Source organism: Panulirus ornatus, chromosome 15, assembly GCF_036320965.1.
Source record: "Panulirus ornatus isolate Po-2019 chromosome 15, ASM3632096v1, whole genome shotgun sequence".
Lineage (NCBI taxonomy): Eukaryota > Metazoa > Arthropoda > Malacostraca > Decapoda > Palinuridae > Panulirus > Panulirus ornatus.
In genome coordinates, this window is record NC_092238.1 from 25,797,006 (window position 1) to 25,818,463 (window position 21,458).

Consider the following 21,458-nt stretch of genomic DNA (forward strand, 5'->3'; position numbering starts at 1 on the left):
CGACCCGCCTGTGCCTAGCTGTCACACATGACCTGGCTGCACTGGGCCACACCCTAAACTCAGCCATAATCTATATCACCTGACAGGACTAGATCACGACCTTTGACCCGTGTAGGAGCAGGTCACGACCAATAACTAGCCCGTACTACGTCATAAACCAGACCGTCTCCTCCCCACAGTTCCTCCACTGTGGGTGAAACTCGAGGGCGACAGGGAGCCACTGAGTGCCGGGCGTCCCTACGACATGTTGTGCCAAGCTGTGGGTGCCAGGCCCCCGGCTATCATCACCTGGCGCCTCGACGATATGAGGCTCACCACCCACACTGATAAGGTAAGGTCATCACTCCCGCCACACTGAGGTGGGGGGAGGTCTCATCCACGACCACGTACCGAGACTCAGACTCATCAACCAGGTAGTAAACATTGACGTCGCACCCAACACCAGGTACTAGGGTCAACATCCACTTCCAGGTTAAGCAAGACACCCCCATCAGAAGGTTAGTCAGTCCTCAGTACCAGGACACGCAGATCACTAGGCACTAAAGACACACACACACACACACACACACACACACACACACACACACCAGTAAGGCAAGAAAGTCATTGTAATACTCACGTAGAGAATGGGTTGTGGTTCACATTTTTGCTTCACAAGATACGAGTAAGACATCAGGATGGAAGTGCTCACCCTCAACTCCTGTTATGGGGGAAGCAGCCTCAGAAATGGTGAGTTAGCAATGGCAGCAAATGGTAAGTAGATATTAAGGGAACATGACATATTGAACATGATTATAAATCATTATATTTGACATGAACAGAGGTAGATGATGCAGGGTGATAGGACGAGTGGTCACTGAAGAAGTGACACGATTGGGTAGTTAATGGTACTTAATATGATAACAGACACGATTGGGTAGTTAATGGTACTTAATATGATAACAGACACTTGATATGCTGATATAATGAGAGTTACCTGATACGACAGGATGGAGTTTTTATACCGATGTGACGACTGTTAGCTGATAAGAACCGATAAGACGATTAAGAGTCGAGAGGGATTAAACGACACCGGGTAGTTAGACTCTGGTTGATGATCTTAACAGCAGTCTTCGTGAACAGCTTAGAAAACGTGACGTAACGAGGCATAACTGATAAATGATAGTTAAGACGTCCAGCACTGATGAAACACTTGACACAACTACTGATAAGAGATGAGGAGGAGGTAGGTAGGTAGGAGGTAGGCTTGTGCCTCTTGTGAGACACTAGTAGGATAGAGCCTAACGGAGTCCCTGCCTTACTACAGACGTCGCAAGAAGGGAACGTAACGAGCAGCGAGCTGCGCTGGACGCCCAGTGTGAGAGACGCAGGCAAGATGCTTTCCTGCCAGGCAGACTCCCCTGCCCTCGACGCCGCTCCACTGGTAGACCAGTGGCTCCTGGAGATATACTGTGAGTCGTCGCACGTTTGTCGTCTCTTCTCTCTTTCTTGGGCTCCTCTATTTGACATTTTTTCCTCTTAATCCTTAAATGTTAATCACTCCAACTCCTATCCCTCCCCTGCCAGACGAACGCGTGAACATACCCCAACCGGTACGATAACTCCTGATTTACCCTACCATCTTCCTGTACTCCTCTGCCAGACGTACCAGTGGCCAAACTTCGCCCAGGACGTTCCCTGAACCTGAGCAACATCGAGGAGGGGGACGACGTGTACTTCGAGTGCTCCATCCAGGCCAACCCCTGGGTCTACAAGATCACCTGGCTACATGAGGTGAGTGCTGAGAGGTATGAGATATACTGCAGGTGTGTTGTATGCTGCCATGGGCCACATATGTGGAACCCTGTTAAGATCATAACATGATAATTACTGTCAAAAATGGGAACTCCAGATATTTCCAGTAGATATTGCCCCCCTCCCCCCAATACAAATTTTCAGGAAGACAGAACAAAAAGAAAGGAATCCATTTTATTTCTCATACAGTGTGTACGTTCTCGTGCAGCTTCAAAGAAAGAGCTGAAGGATAGTTTAACATTCAAGCAAAAAAAAAAAAAAAAAAAAAAAGAAAGAATTCTTCTCATCATCGAGTCATGCAACTTGTGTATTAAACTGTTCTCTACTTCCATCATGCTATGTAAACAACATTCTTTCCGTCATGCACTGCTGGATATTATTTTTTTTTTCGTTTTATGTTTATTCAGAACCCAGGGGGTAAGCATAAAGGCTCTGATTAACCAGACTGATTTAACGATGGGCATTAATTGTACTACACATATACTAAGTGAGATTTTCACCTCGGAATGGGTCGGGTTAATCCCCTGTGACTATTGCCCCAGGGTCGGGTTAATCCCCTGTGACTGGTGTCCCAGGGTCGGGTTAATCCCCTGTAGTTGTTGCCCCAGGGTCGGGTTATATCACTGTGACTGTTGCCCCAGGGTCGGGTTAATCCCCTGTGGTTGGTGTCCCAGGGTCGGGTTAATCCCCTGTGACTGTTGCCCCAGGGTCGGGTTAATCCCCTGTGGTTGGTGCCCCAGGGTCGAGTTAATCCCCTGTGGTTGGTGTCCTAGGGTCGGGTTAATCCCCAGTGGTTCGTGTCCCAGGGTCGGGTTAATCCCCTGTGATTGGTGTCCCAGGGTCGGGTTAATCCCCTGTGGTTGGTGCCCCAGGGTCGGGTTAATCCCCTGTGATTGGTGTCCCAGGGTCGGGTTAATCCCCTGTGGTTGGTGCCCCAGGGTCGGGTTAATCCCCTGTGGTTGGTGCCCCAGGGTCGAGTTAATCCCCTGTGGTTGGTGTCCTAGGGTCGGGTTAATCCCCAGTGGTTCGTGTCCCAGGGTCGGGTTAATCCCCTGTGATTGGTGCCCCAGGGTCGGGTTAATCCCCTGTGGTTGGTGTCCCAGGGTCGGGTTAATCCCCTGTGGTTGGTGTCCCAGGGTCGGGTTAATCCCCTGTGGTTGGTAACCCAGGGTCGGGTTAATCTCCTGTGACTGTTGCCCCAGGGTCGGGTTAATCCCCTGTGGTTGGTGCCCCAGAGTCGAGTTAATCCCCTGTGGTTGGTGTCCTAGGGTCGGGTTAATCCCCTGTGGTTGGTGCCCCAGAGTCGGGTTAATCCCCTGTGGTTGGTGCCCCAGGGTCGGGTTAATCCCCTGTGGTTGGTGTCCCAGGGTCGGGTTAATCCCCTGTGGTTGGTGTCCCAGGGTCGGGTTAATCCCCTGTGGTTGGTGTCCCAGGGTCGGGTTAATCCCCTGTGGTTGGTGTCCCAGGGTCGGGTTAATCCCCTGTGGTTGGTGTCCCAGGGTCGGGTTAATCCCCTGTGGTTGGTGTCCCAGGGTCGGGTTAATCCCCTGTGGTTGGTGTCCCAGGGTCGGGTTAATCCCCTGTGGTTGGTGTCCCAGGGTCGGGTTAATCCCCTGTGATTGGTGCCCCAGGGTCGGGTTAATCCCCTGTGGTTGGTGTCCCAGGGTCGGGTTAATCCCCTGTGGTTGGTGTCCCAGGGTCGGGTTAATCCCCTGTGGTTGGTGTCCCAGGGTCGGGTTAATCCCCTGTGGTTGGTGTCCCAGGGTCGGGTTAATCCCCTGTGGTTGGTGTCCCAGGGTCGGGTTAATCCCCTGTGGTTGGTGTCCCAGGGTCGGGTTAATCCCCTGTGACTGTTGCCCCAGGGTCGGGTTAATCCCCTGTGGTTGGTGTCCCAGGGTCGGGTTAATCCCCTGTGACTGTTGCCCCAGGGTCGGGTTAATCCCCTGTGGTTGGTGTCCCAGGGTCGGGTTAATCCCCTGTGGTTGGTGTCCCAGGGTCGGGTTAATCCCCTGTGGTTGGTGTCCCAGGGTCGGGTTAATCCCCTGTGGTTGGTGTCCCAGGGTCGGGTTAATCCCCTGTGGTTGGTGTCCCAGGGTCGGGTTAATCCCCTGTGACTGTTGCCCCAGGGTCGGGTTAATCCCCTGTGGTTGGTGTCCCAGGGTCGGGTTAATCCCCTGTGGTTGGTGTCCTGGCAGGGGAAGGAACTGGAGCATAACGTGACAGCGGGGATCATCATCAGCAACCAGAGTCTGGTCCTGCAGCGGGTGTCCAGGATGGCCTCGGGGAACTACTACTGCGTCGCCTCCAACATCGAGGGTGACGGCCACTCCAACCCCATCCTCCTCAGGGTCAAGTGTGAGTATGAAGACGTCCTCCTTTTTGGTTAAGTGTGACTGTGACCTTCCCCCTTAAGATCAAGTGTGAGTATGAAAACGTACTCCTTTTTGGTCAAGTGTGAGTGTGACCTTCCCCTCATGATCAAGTGTGAGTATGATATCTTCCTTAGGGATGTATAAAACAACATCTTCCCTGGGTAAAATAGTCCCATTTAGGGTTAAGTATGAGTGAAACGTCTTCCTCGGGGTCGAGACATATCAGTTATAAAACGAATGCACGCTAAAGCATACTGGATTAAGTGATCTCTATAAAAGCAGGTAAAGGAAAAGATGCGGAGAAGTTACCTTTGAGGAATGAGTAATACAAATGAATACATATATTCAACACTTGAAGTAATGAAAAAACACTCTCTCTCTGATAGTAAAAGGGAGCGGAAATAAAACATTATTTCCAGAATTTCGTTTTCCTTTATCGATCCCGCTTGGTTTCCTTCGTCTCTCCCATTCTTCTCTGTTTTATATTGCCTTTTGTTTGTCTCTAGTTTTCTTCGGTGATTTCTTCTCTTCTCTCTTGCCTCATCTCCTTCAAAGCTGCTTCTGTTTCACTCTGTCTTCCTCATTCACAACGGCTGCTGCTTCTGTTTCCCGACAGCTGTTGTTTCCTCTTTCTCATCCACTACTATTTCCACTTATGTTTTCCATTGCCTACTTTTTCCCTATCGTTTGATAAGGATTTGAGTATTATTCTATCTTTTTCTTGTTAAAAAAGATATCTATGTTTTTATCTAGGCTTTGACGTACGTTTCCACCTGATTTTTGTTGATCTATCTCTTTGTCACCTGCACTAACACCTGCTCTTATGCAAACCTGTTCCTTGTCTCCAATAAACACCTGCTCGTCCTCACTAAAACACCTGCTCTTCCTGCATTAAACACCAGCCGGTTTTCAGTACAACACCTGTCAATCTTCATAATGACATCTGATAACCCCTTCACTTCCACAACAGGTGTTTCTCAACCTGCTTTTCTAACCTTAAAAACACTCAGTTCTTCTGATTGATATTTACAACGGATTGCGTATAGTAAAGAGACATTTAATTTACGTAGTTCATAACGATCAATCTAGCAGACGAAACCAGAAAGTAAATGATGCACGTTCAAAGACTAGAAGTAGTTGAAACCCAAATGAAAATGGAGAAAGACGAAGACAGAAGGGAAAGTGGAGTGGAGGCCAGGCGAGGAGGGCAACAGAAAGTGGTCCTGGGAATGCTGAAGAGACAAAGAAGCGGTGAAGATAATGAGAGACAAGGCAGAGTAAGTAGGCCCGAGGGAGGAGGACCAAGTGGCAGACATATACACCCGTTGATCCTCAGGAGGGAACTCCAGGGGTCTGGTGCATAATAGATATGTGGAAGGCAAGGGTTAGGCTCGGGGCGAACACTAGGTGTGGTGGGGAGAGGAGGATGCAGATGGAGGTGAGGTAGGGAGGCTAAAGTGTGGTGGGGAGGCTGGGAATACAGTTGATGAAAGTGAAGTAGAGAGGCTGAATTAGGCGTGGGTAGGTAGTGGGTGTGGTGAGAAAGGTAAAACAGCGGATAGTGAGAGCAATGACTGTGGATCTGGGAAAACTGTCTGGGCCAAGAGGCAGACAAGGAAAACAAATGAGAAGGAAAGAAGGCGACGGTACGTAATGATAATGTGATTGTGAAGGAAACGTCTTGGATATTGTAGGGAAACTTTTGTCTATCTTCGTCCATCACTTTCAGGGGCGTATCTAGGGGAAATAGCGCCTATGGCAAGCAGTGAAATTGCGTCCCTGGCTTGATTAAAAATGTACATATAGTGGATGTATATAAAAATATATAGTGTAATTATAAACTGTTGAAGAATTAGGCCAAACTTAAATTTATATAAACTCTTAAAGACTCAAAGACTTATTTGATCAAAACTGTAACGTAGAAGCGGTAATGCAACTGATAGTAGCAAAATATTACAATAGCTTGAAAAGCAGGCGAGTTTCTTTTTTCATATCACAATACCAAACTGTTAAAAATGTCAATCGGGCAGCATGTGTCAAAAAACAAACTTGTTGAGTGGCGCCCACCCTTCAAGTGGCGCCCATGGCACCTGCCCTACCTGCCATACCTTAAATAAGCCAATAATGTCTTGATATCTGCCACTTACAATTGACAACTTTCAACTTATAGATACAGTTGACGTAGACGTCAGGTTTCATTTCTCACCCCAGAATTACCAGATAAAAGAGTGCTAAATAAGACGATACACATGTGAAGATATTTTGTTCTGTCCATATATAATGCACATGTGTTGCACTCTACTGTGGCATGTATTCCCTGGGTCATGTCGGTCGGTAGAAGAAAATGTAAAAAAATGATAAAATTACATGCAGGAATAAGATGATGAATATATGATTAGAAACCAGAGAACCTAACGATGAAATGGTATCAATATGTAACTTATAATATACGGAGTACACAATAAGTTCAATCTACTTCCATGTAACTTACATCATTTTTTAGTGTTTTACTCGTGAAAAAAAAAAATGCTTCGAAAAATTTTCATTGCTATAAAGAGTAACTTAATCCAAGAAAATAAAAATCTAACTAGTTTTGACTAATTTAGTAAGTTAGTTTCCGAGATAAAACACGAGCCTCCATCAGAAACTTGTTAAGTCAAGTCTTTCACACGTTAATCCAAGCGTCAGAGCTTAAAAGGGTGTATCCAACCCCCCCCCTCCCCGCCCACGCCTCCTGCCACCACCTCCCAAGTAGCCTCCGTTGATGGTCTTCTTAGAAGACCACCCGGAGGGGGTTTATCCCACTGAAGGTCTTCCTAGCCTGCCGACTGAAGGGCTGGCCGTCATTATGTACCGCTGCCGTCTGACTTATTTCTCACATATTCACATCAAGGAAGGAGTATCAAGAGGAAGATAATAATGGGAGAAAACCTCGTGAGGATTTCGGGCTAATGAGAGGATGGGAAGGCAGAGTGGCCTCTGGGTGAGGAGGACAAGATCCTGGGAGGCAACAGAGCGGTGGTCCCGGGGTACAAATAGCAGATACCAGAGGGAAAACTAGACGGGAACGGCAACTCTCTCTCTCTCTCTCTCTCTCTCTCTCTCTCTCTCTCTCTCTCTCTCTCTCTCTCTCTCTCTCTATATATATATATATATATATATATATATATATATATATATATATATATATATATATAGTTGCCTGGCTGCCACTGTTGTCCAGCTCTTCACTGGCCTCTGATGTTTACCCAAATATGTATATATACACACACGTAGAGACGTGTCATGCAACCGATGATTCTGTGCCGACCAGTGTGGCAACCCCTGACGTCTGTCTCTCTCTCTCTCTCCGGCTCGACAGACGCGCCCGTGTGTCGCATTGGCCAGATGATGTACCACGGCGCCGCCAAGTACGAGCAGGTCAACATCCCGTGTAAACTGGACGCCCACCCGAAGCCTCTGAGCTTCAAGTGGACCTTCAACAACAGCGGCGAGAGTGTCGACATACCTCAGGTAGGTAGTGTACCTTGCATTACCCTGGCCATTAGACTGCCTAAGCTTTACCCAAGTGTTCCTAACCTGGTCAAGTTCGCTGGATTCCTCTCCAGTGTCCTTAACTTGGCCGTGTTACGCAACCGGGGTCCTTCCTTAGTGTTCACAGGTTGACCCAATCCACTTAGCTCCTCCTATAGCGTTCCTGAACCACATAGCTCTTCCTCAAGTGTCCCTGAACCACTTAGCTCCTCCTATAGTGTCCCTGAACTGGCCTGGACCCATCGAACTGTTCCTCCAGGTTCCATGGTCTGGTCTGGTCTACAGACAGCTGTGCCACCATTACCTATTGACAAGCTTGGATCACTAGGGTGTTTATGTGATGTTCACATCTTCTCCAAGACCATTTGGCATTTCCTCTAGTACCCAGGATATAGGCTGGTCCACTGAGATGAATGTTCCTTTTTCCAGCACCCCTGAGCCACTCAGCTGTTCCCATGTACCACTGTTTTCTTTCACTAGCGTCAGTAACATATAACTTCGACAGCTGGACTGTTCCTGTACCTTCCCCACGTCTGCTCTGACCAGGTCATGTGGTCTGTACGTCCAAGGTTCGTACCATGATCCAGAAGTTCCCGGTTACTCACCCGTTGTCTACTCACAGACTCACACATATGAGTCAAGACAAAGTGCAACTTTTCTGCACTGAAAACAGTGTTGTAGTGTTATTACTGTTTTCGACAAATCAACGCTACACACACACACACACACACACACACATATATATATATATATATATATATATATATATATATATATATATATATATATATATATATATATATATAGATATAGATATATATATATGACTGTTTGATAAACTTTGGCTCCTCAGCCTGCTCCGCTCTTCAGCTAAATGGCACCAGAAATCCTATCGTACCCATCCAAGCCTTTGAAAGTTTGGGTCCTTGTTTGACCTCATCAGAGTTGTTACTCTCTAACTACTGCTGTTGTCGTTTGCCTTGGCTACAGAGGCTGAAGTTCCTCGTTGACGGAGATCAACTGGCTGTCATCCGCCCCACATCACAGTGGCGTCTCACGTAGTCTGGGGGGATAGCACTCTTATCTCCCAAAGAGGTGCAGTGCCTCGGTCGGTTCAAAATCCTTTTAAATGTTACAGACCACCAGGCAGACAGCCTACATAAACAATGGTCAACGTTCGAAGGAAATTGTCTAGCAACAAATTGGAGTGAGAGTAGCTTTAACACTCTCCTTGCTCTCTCTCTCTCTCTCTCTCTCTCTCTCTCTCTCTCTCTCTCTCTCTCTCTCTCTCTCTCTCTCTCTCTCTCTCTCTCTCTCTCTATTAAGCAGGAGGATATCCTAATCTTCGGTGGCAATCATTAGCCACAGGGAGCCACACTGTGGTCTGGTGATAAAGAATGATAAGGCTTTTATTGACAATCCTGCCCTAGTCTTCGGTTTTACCCTTATCGCTCCGCCCACGTGAAAAGCCAGCCATCACAACGCCTCTGTCCTCCAGGGATGTCACACACACACACACACACACACACACAAACCCTTGCGTACTCTACTCCATCACTTGCTTGTGATCCAAGACGTTCTTGTCCCCAGTATATTTGGTGATGTGGCGCAGGATGTGGTAGGAGGCGCATCCTGGTGAGATACCGGATGTAACAAAGGCAGAGGTGATCACCCTGCTTGGGTTATCTTTGGCGGGTTTCTTGAGATAAGGAAGGGATCGTTTGTGACCATATATACGCATTACGCTACACTGTACAGTGTCACTCACCTTAGAGCCACAGCCTGTAGTGGAGCGATCCACGAAAGACATCCCTATGTATGGTATATGGTAGGTCACAGGTCACTAGGGATTCAGGTGTGACCCCTAGGACACAAAGTCATGTTGAGCCAGTGGTGACCTGTATAGGGTCATCCGTGAGCCTAGAGTGCTCCTAGGGAAGAGGTCATGTTAAGCCAGCGGTGACCCTCGGTTTAGGGTTAAGGTGAATGAGCTATGACCTTCGGTCAAAGGTCATATACAAGCCATGAGTGATCCTACGGAATGACTGACCTTGCTTCATTGTGTGGCACACAGAACCACATCCTGGTGGCTGGCTCCCAGTCCACAGTGAGCTACACCCCGAACACCGAGCTGGACTATGGAACGCTCCTCTGCTGGGGCACGAACGCCGTCGGCACACAGCGCCACCCCTGCGTCTTCCACGTCTTCCCTGCAGGTGAGTGGGGCCTCAACACTGTCCTCACACTGTCATGTTACTGGTCCTCACACTGTCATGTTACTACCCCCACACTGTCATGTTACTATCCTCACACTGTAATGTTACTATCCTCACACTGCCATGCTACTATCCTCACACTGTAATGTTACTATCCTCACACTGCCATGCTACTGGTGTCACACTACCTTGCTACTGTTCTTACATTGTTCGTATCACACAGTACAACACAACAGACCATCCACACAACGCATAGAACAAAATATTATGCACGTAACACAACAGATACGACAGCGCATCCACGCCAGACATTTCAAAACAATAAAATAGCAACACAACAAACGACAACACAGGTGACTGTGCATGAGGAACACTAGAAAAAAAAAAACATAGCGGCAAACAGCAAAACAAATAAAACTATCAAAAAACATACTCCCAAATAACAGACGATCGAGGCAACACCGTAATTCTCCAGCACAAAAATAAAACATACAGATTCAACACAGAACACAGGACAAAACATCGATCCATATACAGTACTACGTCATGCCCTACAAGACAACAGCTGATCTAAACCACACTCTGCCAAACAAGAGATCATTCACGGTATACATAGCAAGATATCTCTAAAGCACGACACAAACAAGCTATCCATACAACACAGTGTAAACAAGCTCTCCATACAACAGTGTAAACAAGCTATCCATACAACAGTGTAAACAAGCTATCCATACAACACAGTGTAAACAAGCTCTCCATACAACGGTGTAAACAAGCTATCCATACAACAGTGTAAACAAGCTATCCATACAACACAGTGTAAACAAGCTCTCCATACAACGGTGTAAACAAGCTATCCATACAACAGTGTAAACAAGCTATCCATACAACAGTGTAAACAAGCTATCCATACAACAATGTAAACAAGCTCTCCATACAACAGTGTAAACAAGCTATCCATACAACAATGCAAACAAGCTCTAAATACAACAGGGTAAACAAGCTATCCATACAACAATGTAAACAAGCTCTCCATACAACAGTGTAAACAAGCTATCCATACAACAATGTAAACAAGCTATCCATACAACACAATGTAAACAAGCTATCCATACAACACAGTGTAAACAAGATATCCATACAACACAGTGTAAACAAGCTATCCATACAACACAGTGTAAACAAGATATCCATACAACACAGTGTAAACAAGCTATCCATACAACACGGTGTAAACAAGATATCCATACAACACAGTGTAAACAAGATAGCCATACAACACAGTGTAAACAAGCTATCCATATATACTACGAAGCAAAAGACTATCCAGACACACTACAAAATAAGAGACGACCCACAACATTCTCGAGAACAGGAGACTATCCACACAACTCACAAGTAAACAACAAAAACAAACCACACACACTTAATATCAGAAAAACAATAGACTCTCCACACACAAGACTTCTCGAAACAATAGACTATGAACACAGTACACAAGAAAATATCAAACTCACCACAAAAGGAATCTAAGTCTCCAGACAACACACAGCAAGACAACTGAGTCTCCAGACAACACAGAGCAAGACAACTGAGTCTCCAGACAACACACAGCAAGACAACTGAGTCTCCAGACAACACACAGCAAGACAACTGAGTCTCCAGGCAACACTACAAAACAAGAGACTCTCCAAGAAATACACTTAAAAAATAACCAACCCACTACACATACCACAGAACAAGTGTATACACACACCACACGATCAGAGAGCAATACTCACGGCCACTATGTGCAGGAGTTCATCTGGTTATGCACACTGGAGGTTGAAGCAGCCATCAAGATTCTACAGTTAAGTAATGTGAACCCCAAGACCTCTCTAATGGGTCTTGTGGAGCCTCGAGGTTGCGCTTCACGTTGGAGCAAGGTAAGGTGGGTTCCTGTAACAAGAGCGGAGAAGTCCTCGACGGCGGCTTATCCCTCACAGCTCGTCCGCTGATGACGATACAGCCTCGTCGAGGGTGACCTCCGGCTGGAGGTGTTACCACTTGTATAGGTGGAGTCCGGGAGCACCTCCAGACCCCGAGCAACAGACTCTCCAGAACACAGCAACAGACGACAACTGAACAAAGCTCATCCAATGTACCAAACGGAGCATTTTTCTCCTCTGCTCTGAGGTCGTTCAACAAAGGAATCAATTCTTCAAAAGTCGTGACACAATATAATATATATATATATATATATATATATATATATATATATATATATATATATATATATATATATATATATATATATATATATATATATATATATATAACAAAAAGTATTATTACATCGCAATGCACATTTATTTAGACATTAGCATTTTCACTGCATTTCCTCTCGAAAAATTATAAACAAAGGGGCCAAAAAAACATTTTTTCTGTCATGCTAAAGTTTTTGACAAAAATTTACCAGGAATTTCGCAAAGTGTTAAATTTATACGGATAAATCTGTTGTCTACTTGCTCACAGGGTGTTGGGTCTCTCCTCCCGCTGTATATGATGAACTCTCATTCTCTCAACCCTTAAACTCTCTCTCTCTCTCTCTCTCTCTCTCTCTCTCTCTCTCTCTCTCTCTCTCTCTCTCTCTCTCTCTCTCTCTCTCTCTCTCTCTCCAAAGATACATTTTTCTCCTCTTCTGCCACTTAATTCCTGATCATGTTCCAGCACCTATGTAACTTTTTTTCCCCCTTTTTCTGGTCATTTCTGACCTATACTTGCATGGGTACAGACAGGCATTATCTTAATCTTAACTACACACTGTAGCTCTTAATGATACTCATGTGGGGTCAAAGAGCTCCCTCTATGTACCATTCACAATGCATTTCCTGAAACCCATTATTTTCTGCAGAGCTGGACCATTAGATAGGTTAACATCATGTACGAGTCATTATATCTTTGATATCAGAGCTGATTCTATCAGTCCCTACCTTCTCTCTCTGATGGTATGCTCGTAATCAAAATGCCAATCCTGAGAGTCCATCTTTCATCCAGTTCCCAAAACCAAAATGTCATCGTGTATTTGTTACTGGATACAAAACCTGGGAATTATGTGACAACAAGAGACTATCTTGAACATTATATGAACCCCAGAATAACATTATATGAACCCCAGAATAACATTATATGAACCCCAGAATAACATTATATGAACCCCAGAATAACATTATATGAACCCCAGAAGAACATTATATGAACCCCAGAATAACATTATATGAACCCCAGAATAACATTATATGAACCCCAGAATAACATTATATGAACCCCAGAATAACATTATATGAACCCCAGAATAACATTATATGAACCCCAGAATAACATTATATGAACCCCAGAAGAACATTATATGAACCCCAGAATAACATTATATGAACCCCAGAATAACATTATATGAACCCCAGAATAACATTATATGAACCCCAGAATAACATTATATTAACCCCAGAATAACATTATATGAACCCCAGAATAACATTATATGAACCCCAGAATAACATTATATGAACCCAAGAATAACATTATATGAACCCCAGAATAACATTATATGAACCCCAGAATAACATTATATGAACCCCAGAAGAACATTATAGCCAGGAATGTTCTCTGATCATTATAAACACCAGCTTAAAGCTGTCCCTCTGTTTCCATCTCCTCGCTTCACCCTCGCCAGCATTTAACTGCTATTCATCTGGTTTAAGTCAGAGCCCATGAATCACTGTCTTGTTTCTACTTCATTGGTATTTCTCGTATCATAACTTGGTGTGTTGTCACCTGACATCACCTCCCTTAGAGCGAGTGTTACAGAAGTAATGTTGAAAGATACCACATGCTCTGAGCGTGTTGTGACCCGGCAATATATCATATATCACTATACCAATATATCTGTCTGAGATGTAGAGGTTACATCCGATGAGATGCCAAGCTTCCCTCCCTGTGCAACATGTCTGAGGGATACGCCACAGGCAGCATCGTCACACACCACTGGTTCCTTGTCTCTCATTATCTTAACTCCATTTATAATGCAGGAGGGTAAATCACCTTCTCTCCTCACATGTCATTTGCTGATGTTCCTAACAAGAGCTCTGCTCTGTGTTCTGTTGCACTTTAATCACCTTTTCAGAGCAGTTCATCAATGATGTAATGTCTGAGTTAACTCTCGCCCTGTCACACCATGAATGATTAACATTTATCGACTGTTGATGTTTCTAAAGCAACGAAGTGTGCTCATCCTGAATCAATGTGAGAGAGAGAGAGAGAGAGAGAGAGAGAGAGAGAGAGAGAGAGAGAGAGAGAGAGAGAGAGAGAGAGAGAGAGAGAGAGATAGAGAGAGAGAGAGAGAGAGAGAGAGAGAGAGAGAGAGAGAGAGAGAGAGAGAGAGAGAGAGAGAGATAGAGATAGAGAGAGAGAGAGAGAGAGAGAGAGAGAGAGAGAACCAATGGAGTGGAGGCAAACTTCATGCCTGGATACAGGAAAGGGGACCAGGAAGAGGCACTGAACTACAAACCGGGCTATGTGTTCACACACACACACACAAACACACACACACACACACACACACACACACGCACATACACACACACAAACACACACACACACACACACACACACACACACACACACGCACATACACACACAAACACACACACACACACACACACACACACACACACACCGATTTCTACATGTCTCTGATATCATCAACATCCACTGGTCTGACTTCATCTTCCTAACGATCCTCATCCTGTTCCCTTCTGCACCGCCAGCATCACCCACACCACGATAATGGTCGTTAACCTTCAACGACTTTAGCCCACTACAAAGGTCAGTCAGACCCCGTGGACAACTGGTATGCAACATGTCATTACTTATCACGTGGTTGCTCTCTCTCTCTCCCCCACCCACACCACCAGGTCGGCCTGACCCCGTGCACAACTGTTCGGTGTACAACTTGTCCGTGACGGTGGTGAACGTGCGGTGCGTGGCGGGGTTCGATGGTGGTCTGCCGCAGACCTTCATCCTCGAACTGTACGAACCTCACTCCAACCGTCTCCTGGCCAACGTTACCAACAAGGTGGGTCACGTGTGTGTGTGTGTGTGTGTGTGTGTGTGTGTGTGTGTGTGTGTGTGTGTGTGTGTGCGTGTGTGTGTGTGTGTGCAAGATACTGTTGTCAATACATAATCAGTTTCAACAAACTTTCTTCCCAGAATGTTGTCAGAAACTTGGGGGAAGCGAAAGGGAAAAAAAAAAATATATATATATATATATATATATCTATTTATCGATGAAACAGAAGAGCTAAGATGATAGTTTTCACCAGAACGACATTTCTGATAGCATTTTAAGTGCATGATTTGTTTCCTTATATAATTATTCAAGTTAGGTAATGAGGCAGTCCCAGCGGCCCACCCAATACAGAGGCTGATATGTGTCAAGTGAGTGACAGGAAACACATTAGTAATTTGATATAACATATCGCTTTTGGTACGAAGTTAATAACCACAGCCCTACTCAGGGAAAGGCATCAGGGCTGGGTCTCAGGGCTGGGTTTCAGGGCTGGGTTTAAGGGCTGTGCCTCGGGGATATCCGTGTGCACGTGGGTGCATTACAGAGTACGTGTTTCAGGTCCCGACCTTCACGGTGCCGGGGCTATCCCCTGGTCTGGCCTTGATGGGCGTGGTCTACTCCACGAACGAGAAAGGACGGGGCGAGATGGTTTCCCTGCAGGTCTACACCATCAAGGACGTGGCTGAGCGGCGCACAGGTCAGTCCAACCTCAGGTCAGTCAGGTACAGGTCAGTCCAACCCGCGGGTGATTCAGGTCCGAGTCCATCCATCCTCAGGTCAGTCAGTTTCAGGTCAGCCTATTACTCCTGCTTAGCGACAACTGTTCCATCATCCACCATTATCAAAGTGACACTTCACCCACACACAATCCTGACGGACACGCGTACATAACAAAGATGAGTCGTCATACGTGTGAATTTGGAACATAATATGTTCCACACATCGGACTGAAACATACGTAAGATGCGCACACCTGGTAGACAGAGAGTCAACCTTACGGATGTATGACTGAGAAGACCTGGTAACTACCACGAACAGGAGTTTGCGAGAAGCCACCCTCACTTGGCTGAAATTCAGGTAAGTATCACATTAACTTCTGAGGTACGGGATGGTTGTACCTGAAGGAGAGGTGAGCACCACACATCTGGCAGGTCAGAAGGCAGATAATATCTAAAACATATGCTTGAAGGGTTCTTGGGCATTACACATCTGGTGCCTCATCTTCAAGGCTAAGGGACACAGCTGGTGGCTTGGAGAAATGTCACATCATCATCATCATATTAAATCAATTTCAATAATACTCCTGCTGGCGTACTATCTAATACAGGTCTCCCCGAGAGAGCAGCTCATCTCTACATAATCAAAGGAGAATCTCTAAGTCACAGCTGAGCACATCAACATGATCCACTGTGACTCGTCATCTTTGGAATCCATCGATTGGATAGGATTCTACCGGCAGCTGGTGCGTCTCTCTCTCTGATGCGGAATGCAACCCAGTACATCAACAGTTTCCAATCGGGTATAAGACTGAAAGACAACATCCCTGGTTGTAAAGTCGTACGCAACACTTCCTCTCTGACTCGCACAACACGTGAAAGTCTGCTTCCTGCCAAAAACATAATGGCTCGAGGTTTGGCCCAATTATTACTTGCTTTTGTTGTTGATATCAATAAGACACTATGAAAGAAATGGCTGAGATAGGGCAAAGTTGTGTTGATTTCCCCCAGTAAATTTCTTTTACTTTTGTAATATTCAGCAAGGAACAAGGAGTAGCTTCGTTCTCTCAACCGTCGACCAATTAACTGCAAAAAATAATGAAATTACGAGACAGTCTCGGCCTACGCAGATAAAGCTTGCGGTAACGCGAACAGGGAGTTAAAAACCCTATCTTGGATAATCATGTCGAGTGCTCATGCTCTGGTAACGGTATGAAAAAATCATTTGATTACATTTACTCTTACTTCACTTTTCCCTTTAAATCCAGATATCAACAGTTTAAACAAACGCGCTTGATTTCTAGCCACTTGCAGACATGAACAGTCCACAGACACGCGGTTTTACACTTTAATTTGTTCGTACCACAGATCACACGATCTGGATAGTACTAACATCGAAAAACGTCATGTATATGATACTGAAAACCTGAAAAACATTACGCTATATGACTTGGGTGTTACTGAAACCTCGTAGGAAAAGAGGAAAAACTCACCAAAGTCGCTGTGTGGCTTCAACTCAGTAATATAATGTTCTTTCATCCTATTTTTCAGCTTTTCCTCTTCGGTATAAAATGGAGTTTTGATATCACAAGAGGAGTGAGTAAAGGAAAGGTATAGACACACATTACATTAAGATATCACGTGTCTTCAATACAGGCGTCACTAATGGTACAGCTCTCATGTCAAAGGCCCCTGTAAGGTACAAAAGTCCTCATTACAGGCCCTAAAGGAAAAATGCAAAATAAGGATTCAAGAGGTAAAGAAATACGGAGAAAAGAAGGAGAATTGTCTAATAAAAGTTGTCGAGGAAGCATAAAGCCTGAATAGGGGGCAAGGGAGAGGGAGGGAGAGGCAGGTCATTAGACTGAAAAGACTACATCCTTTACAGTCGATTGGTCATTAAAATGCCATGAATCCATGAAGCTAATTAATATTCAGTGGTCTAGGTAACACTGTTGGTTTTGATGTGGAACAGGTTCATCCCTGATGGCCAGCAGTGCTCACCAGGGTACCGTGTGTCCTTACACTCGTATTTATCCAGCTGCCAATGCCAATTATCCAGGATCTTTTGTCCAGAAAAGCAATAGTCCTGGAACACTTACCCAGAACCAGCTCTGTGCACCGGTGAAGTGGACAGATGCGGAGGGTATGGACGTCTTGATCAACTTATCCCAATATTGTTTTTCTTTCTCGTCATTCTCTCATCACCCATCCCTCTGTTCCTGTTCCAAGTTCTTACTTTTATAGTACTAATCCTTTCAGTCATTCTTCTCCTTCTCTTCTAGTACACCTTAATCCTAGTCTCCTCATTTTTCTTTTTCTTCTTCCTCCTCCTCCTTCTCTCCTACCACTGAGCTCCAACAGTGTCTATCCCTCCCTCCCTTCCTCTCCCCACCCACCAGCAGACGTGATGGTTCATTCCCACAGGGATGAAGACGCCCAGGGCGTCTCGAACCTTTCCTTGGGTCTGGAACACTTGGAACACTCTTGATATATGGTAATATGCCATTTCCCTCTATTGGGAGTATGATTTGAAGAGAAACCACGCGAGGAAGAAAGAGATACAAAGTACCAGAGACGAAAAATAGTTACGTGGACAAAGGAAGTGAGGGGTCGCTTTCCTCACCTACACCGGTGGTCGTATTGGAATGGTTTTCTTCTAAGCTGATAACCATAAGGCTTTTACAGCTTGTATCATGCTCTGTGTACAGCAATATGCCACACAGGAATATCAGTTCTGTGTCCTGACTTATTCTGACCAGTTACACCTTGACAATTTTCCATCTATCATCCCCTCATTACGTCCGTCTTCAAAGTGTGAATATAATCAATTGATTCTGGATATGTCGCTCTACTTCGCTACGCTACAAAAATTTATCTGATCTTGTCACGTTAATGTATATTCATTGAGAGACATAACACACCCACTGACTGGTAAGAGACATTAAACGCGTTATACATATACCATCTGACTGGGAGACAGTAGAGACGTTTGCCGTCTAGAAGAGAGACGGGAGAAACGTTACGTAACACCTGTCTAAGAGACGAGAGACACGTTACATGCCACTTGTGACTTAAGAAACGGGAAAAAACTCACCACGTTTATAAAACACTTGTTTACAACTCTTGGGACGTACATACCCATGTTTCATTTGCATTGTAAAAGCACATTCACATGAGCCTCATCAGCACCTGAGGACGAGCAAAGGTTTTGACAAATTTTCATGTGACATGTTAATAGTATGTCGTCATGAAGGTTTCTGTATTTCACCATTTAGTGGCATGTGTCTCAGCTGTGTTGCACAGCTGTACAACTGTTCCTCACTGTCCCTCAGCTGTTTCTCACCACTCCTCACCTGTGCCCTTTTACCTTCCTCCACACACAGACGCTCTCTTGCGTATCGGCCGCCGCCAGCCCGTAGGGCATCGCAGCCAGATGGTAGCCACTCCGGGAGCCCTTGCCTCTAAGGGGGCTGTGGCCACCCTGGAGCGTATGGCCACCAAGTTGGGCCACTCTGAACGGACTCACATCTAAGTGGCGGTGGCCACTCGGAACGGCCTTGCCACTAGGGAGCAGTGTGGCCACGCCGTACATTACAGTTGCTTGGGTGAAGGTAGCGAGGATCAGGAAAGAGGCGGTATTAAGGGGAAATGAGGCTTTGATGAGCGGCAGCGAACCACCGCGAGGGATAATGAGGTTTAAGAAAGGAATTAATGAGGCACAGATGAGATAAAATGAGACACACGCGAGATATAGAAGCGCAGGTGATGAGCGGTGAGGTACAGGTGTGAGATGATGAGGCACAGATGATGAGGCAGAGGCGAGGGGTAGTGAGAGTGTATAGGTGTAGGATAGTGAGACATAGATAAAGACACACTGAAGCACAGGCGACAGGTAGCGATGTACGAGTGAGACATAATGGGACACAGGACAGGAGTAGTCAGGTAAAACTGAGAAATATATCATCAGCGGTGAGGAATAGATCAGGGAACTTTATGTACATGTCCATAAGCATGCATACATGTGTACGTAAAGCCGGTACTACACATAGGAAATTAATATATAAGTATGAGAAGCAATCCTAGTGAGGTTAGTCACATACGAACCATCACTGTAACATTAATTCATCACATGAAAATCATGAAGTTACCGATAGTCGCCAGCAGGCGTGAAGTTTAATGCAAATGCTTCGTAAGTCTTAAGAGGAACGTGGGTAAATGTGTCCACAAAGTTGTGAATTAAAAGCCTTTCAGGATGAGAACCTTATCGAAATGTCTGAGAGAAGGTGGACCCGCATCCCACTTGGTGAGGCCGAAATACTTGCTTTCGAACATTACGAACTTGATAACTTCCTCACCGATGCTTCGTTATCTCTCATCTGTCCTCACTGCCCATCACTTGTGTCTGATTATGACTTACTTGCATTCCACTACCCTTGACCTCTTCCTCAATACTCATCACCTGTGCCTCATTACCTCTCATCTCCCCTCACTAATCCTTGTGACATTTTATCACCTGCTTGTGCCTCATTACCACTCACCCGTGCCTCATTATCTCTCATCTTTCCTGACGAGTCATTACAAGTGCCTCATTATCACCTATCTGTGCCTCACCTGTACAACAATTCTCTCACATACTCTTCCCCTTTGCATGATACCAACCCACAACTGACTTTCTGTATACCACCAACTTTTCCCTTTTTCTTGAGTCCTCTTACCACTAACCCTACTACCTCATAACCTCTCACCTCTTCCATCTCTCACCGGCACCTCACACCCTCTGATTCACTATCCTGTCTTCATCTACACAAGTTTAGGGATTCAAGGTATGATTTACTGTCCTCCAGCAGATAACCTCCTCATACATCATCAGGTCTCCTGTCATCCGTCCTTGCTACACACTCCGCACGGCACATAACCTCCTCTCACTGTCTTGTTTTCGTCACCCCCACAGCGGCCGTCAAGCCACCTCCCACACATGGGATGTCTTCGTCCCCTCTCGCCAACATCAAGTCCATCATCGCCCTGGTCACTGGGGTGGTGGGCGGGCTGGTGGTGGTGCTGGTGGTGATCTGTGTGGTGGTGAGGCTTCGGTACGAGCGCCGGCCGGAGCACAGGAGGGGGGAGTGCGGGCGTGTGGCCGTGAGGGAGCCGGTGGTGGGGTGCAAGGAGGATGTTGGAGGACCAGTAGTGCTTCCGTCAGCCATGTCGGCCACCACACTCAAGGACCTGCCGCCCCCACCCTCCTCCCCGAGGGACACGGACGAAAAGAACCCGGATGTCATACCACAGTCAGGTGAGCGTACTCCTCACGCAGGTCAGGATCTAACCTCAACCTATGGGTCAAATCCTGACGTCACCCTCCAATCAGATACGAAGGTTCTGATTGGAGGGTGACGTCCAATGGTGTGGAGTTTCTGAAGTAAGATGCCAGTCAAGTGTGCTAAGTAACGTCACATCCCAGTCATATGAGCTCTGGACTTCATCTACAGTCAGTTGACCTCTGGATGACGACGTGCCACAGTCGTCAGCTTATGATGTCATAGACTAGCTAGGTGAACTATGGTCCAGTCCAGCGAGATTTTGAGGTCAGGTCTGTCTTCCAGTTTTACCACGCGAATAACACTTGTTTATTTCTTTTTTCTTTTTTTTTTTTTTACTGAAACTAGAAGTAATTGTCATGGAAACTTTCCCTCTGCAATTAAGCCTCATTAAACTA

At 45.7% G+C, this 21,458-nt stretch overlaps 1 protein-coding gene across 2 annotated transcripts in view; it reads left to right on the plus strand.

The window, feature by feature from the left end:
• The window catches only part of LOC139753776 (protein turtle homolog B-like), a 120,434-nt gene that overhangs the window by 88,494 nt on the left and 10,482 nt on the right, over positions 1 to 21,458 (plus strand). For both annotated transcript variants that reach the window (XR_011713762.1, XM_071670629.1), the window contains exons 5-13: positions 180 to 331; positions 1,307 to 1,451; positions 1,643 to 1,773; positions 3,990 to 4,149; positions 7,528 to 7,679; positions 9,775 to 9,916; positions 14,869 to 15,029; positions 15,582 to 15,720; positions 20,694 to 21,035. Coding sequence is in view for 1 of the 2 variants with exons in the window: in XM_071670629.1 (XP_071526730.1) it covers positions 180 to 331; positions 1,307 to 1,451; positions 1,643 to 1,773; positions 3,990 to 4,149; positions 7,528 to 7,679; positions 9,775 to 9,916; positions 14,869 to 15,029; positions 15,582 to 15,720; positions 20,694 to 21,035 (1,524 nt within the window). In the remaining variant the exon portion in view is untranslated. The remainder of the gene's footprint in view (positions 1 to 179; positions 332 to 1,306; positions 1,452 to 1,642; positions 1,774 to 3,989; positions 4,150 to 7,527; positions 7,680 to 9,774; positions 9,917 to 14,868; positions 15,030 to 15,581; positions 15,721 to 20,693; positions 21,036 to 21,458) is intronic.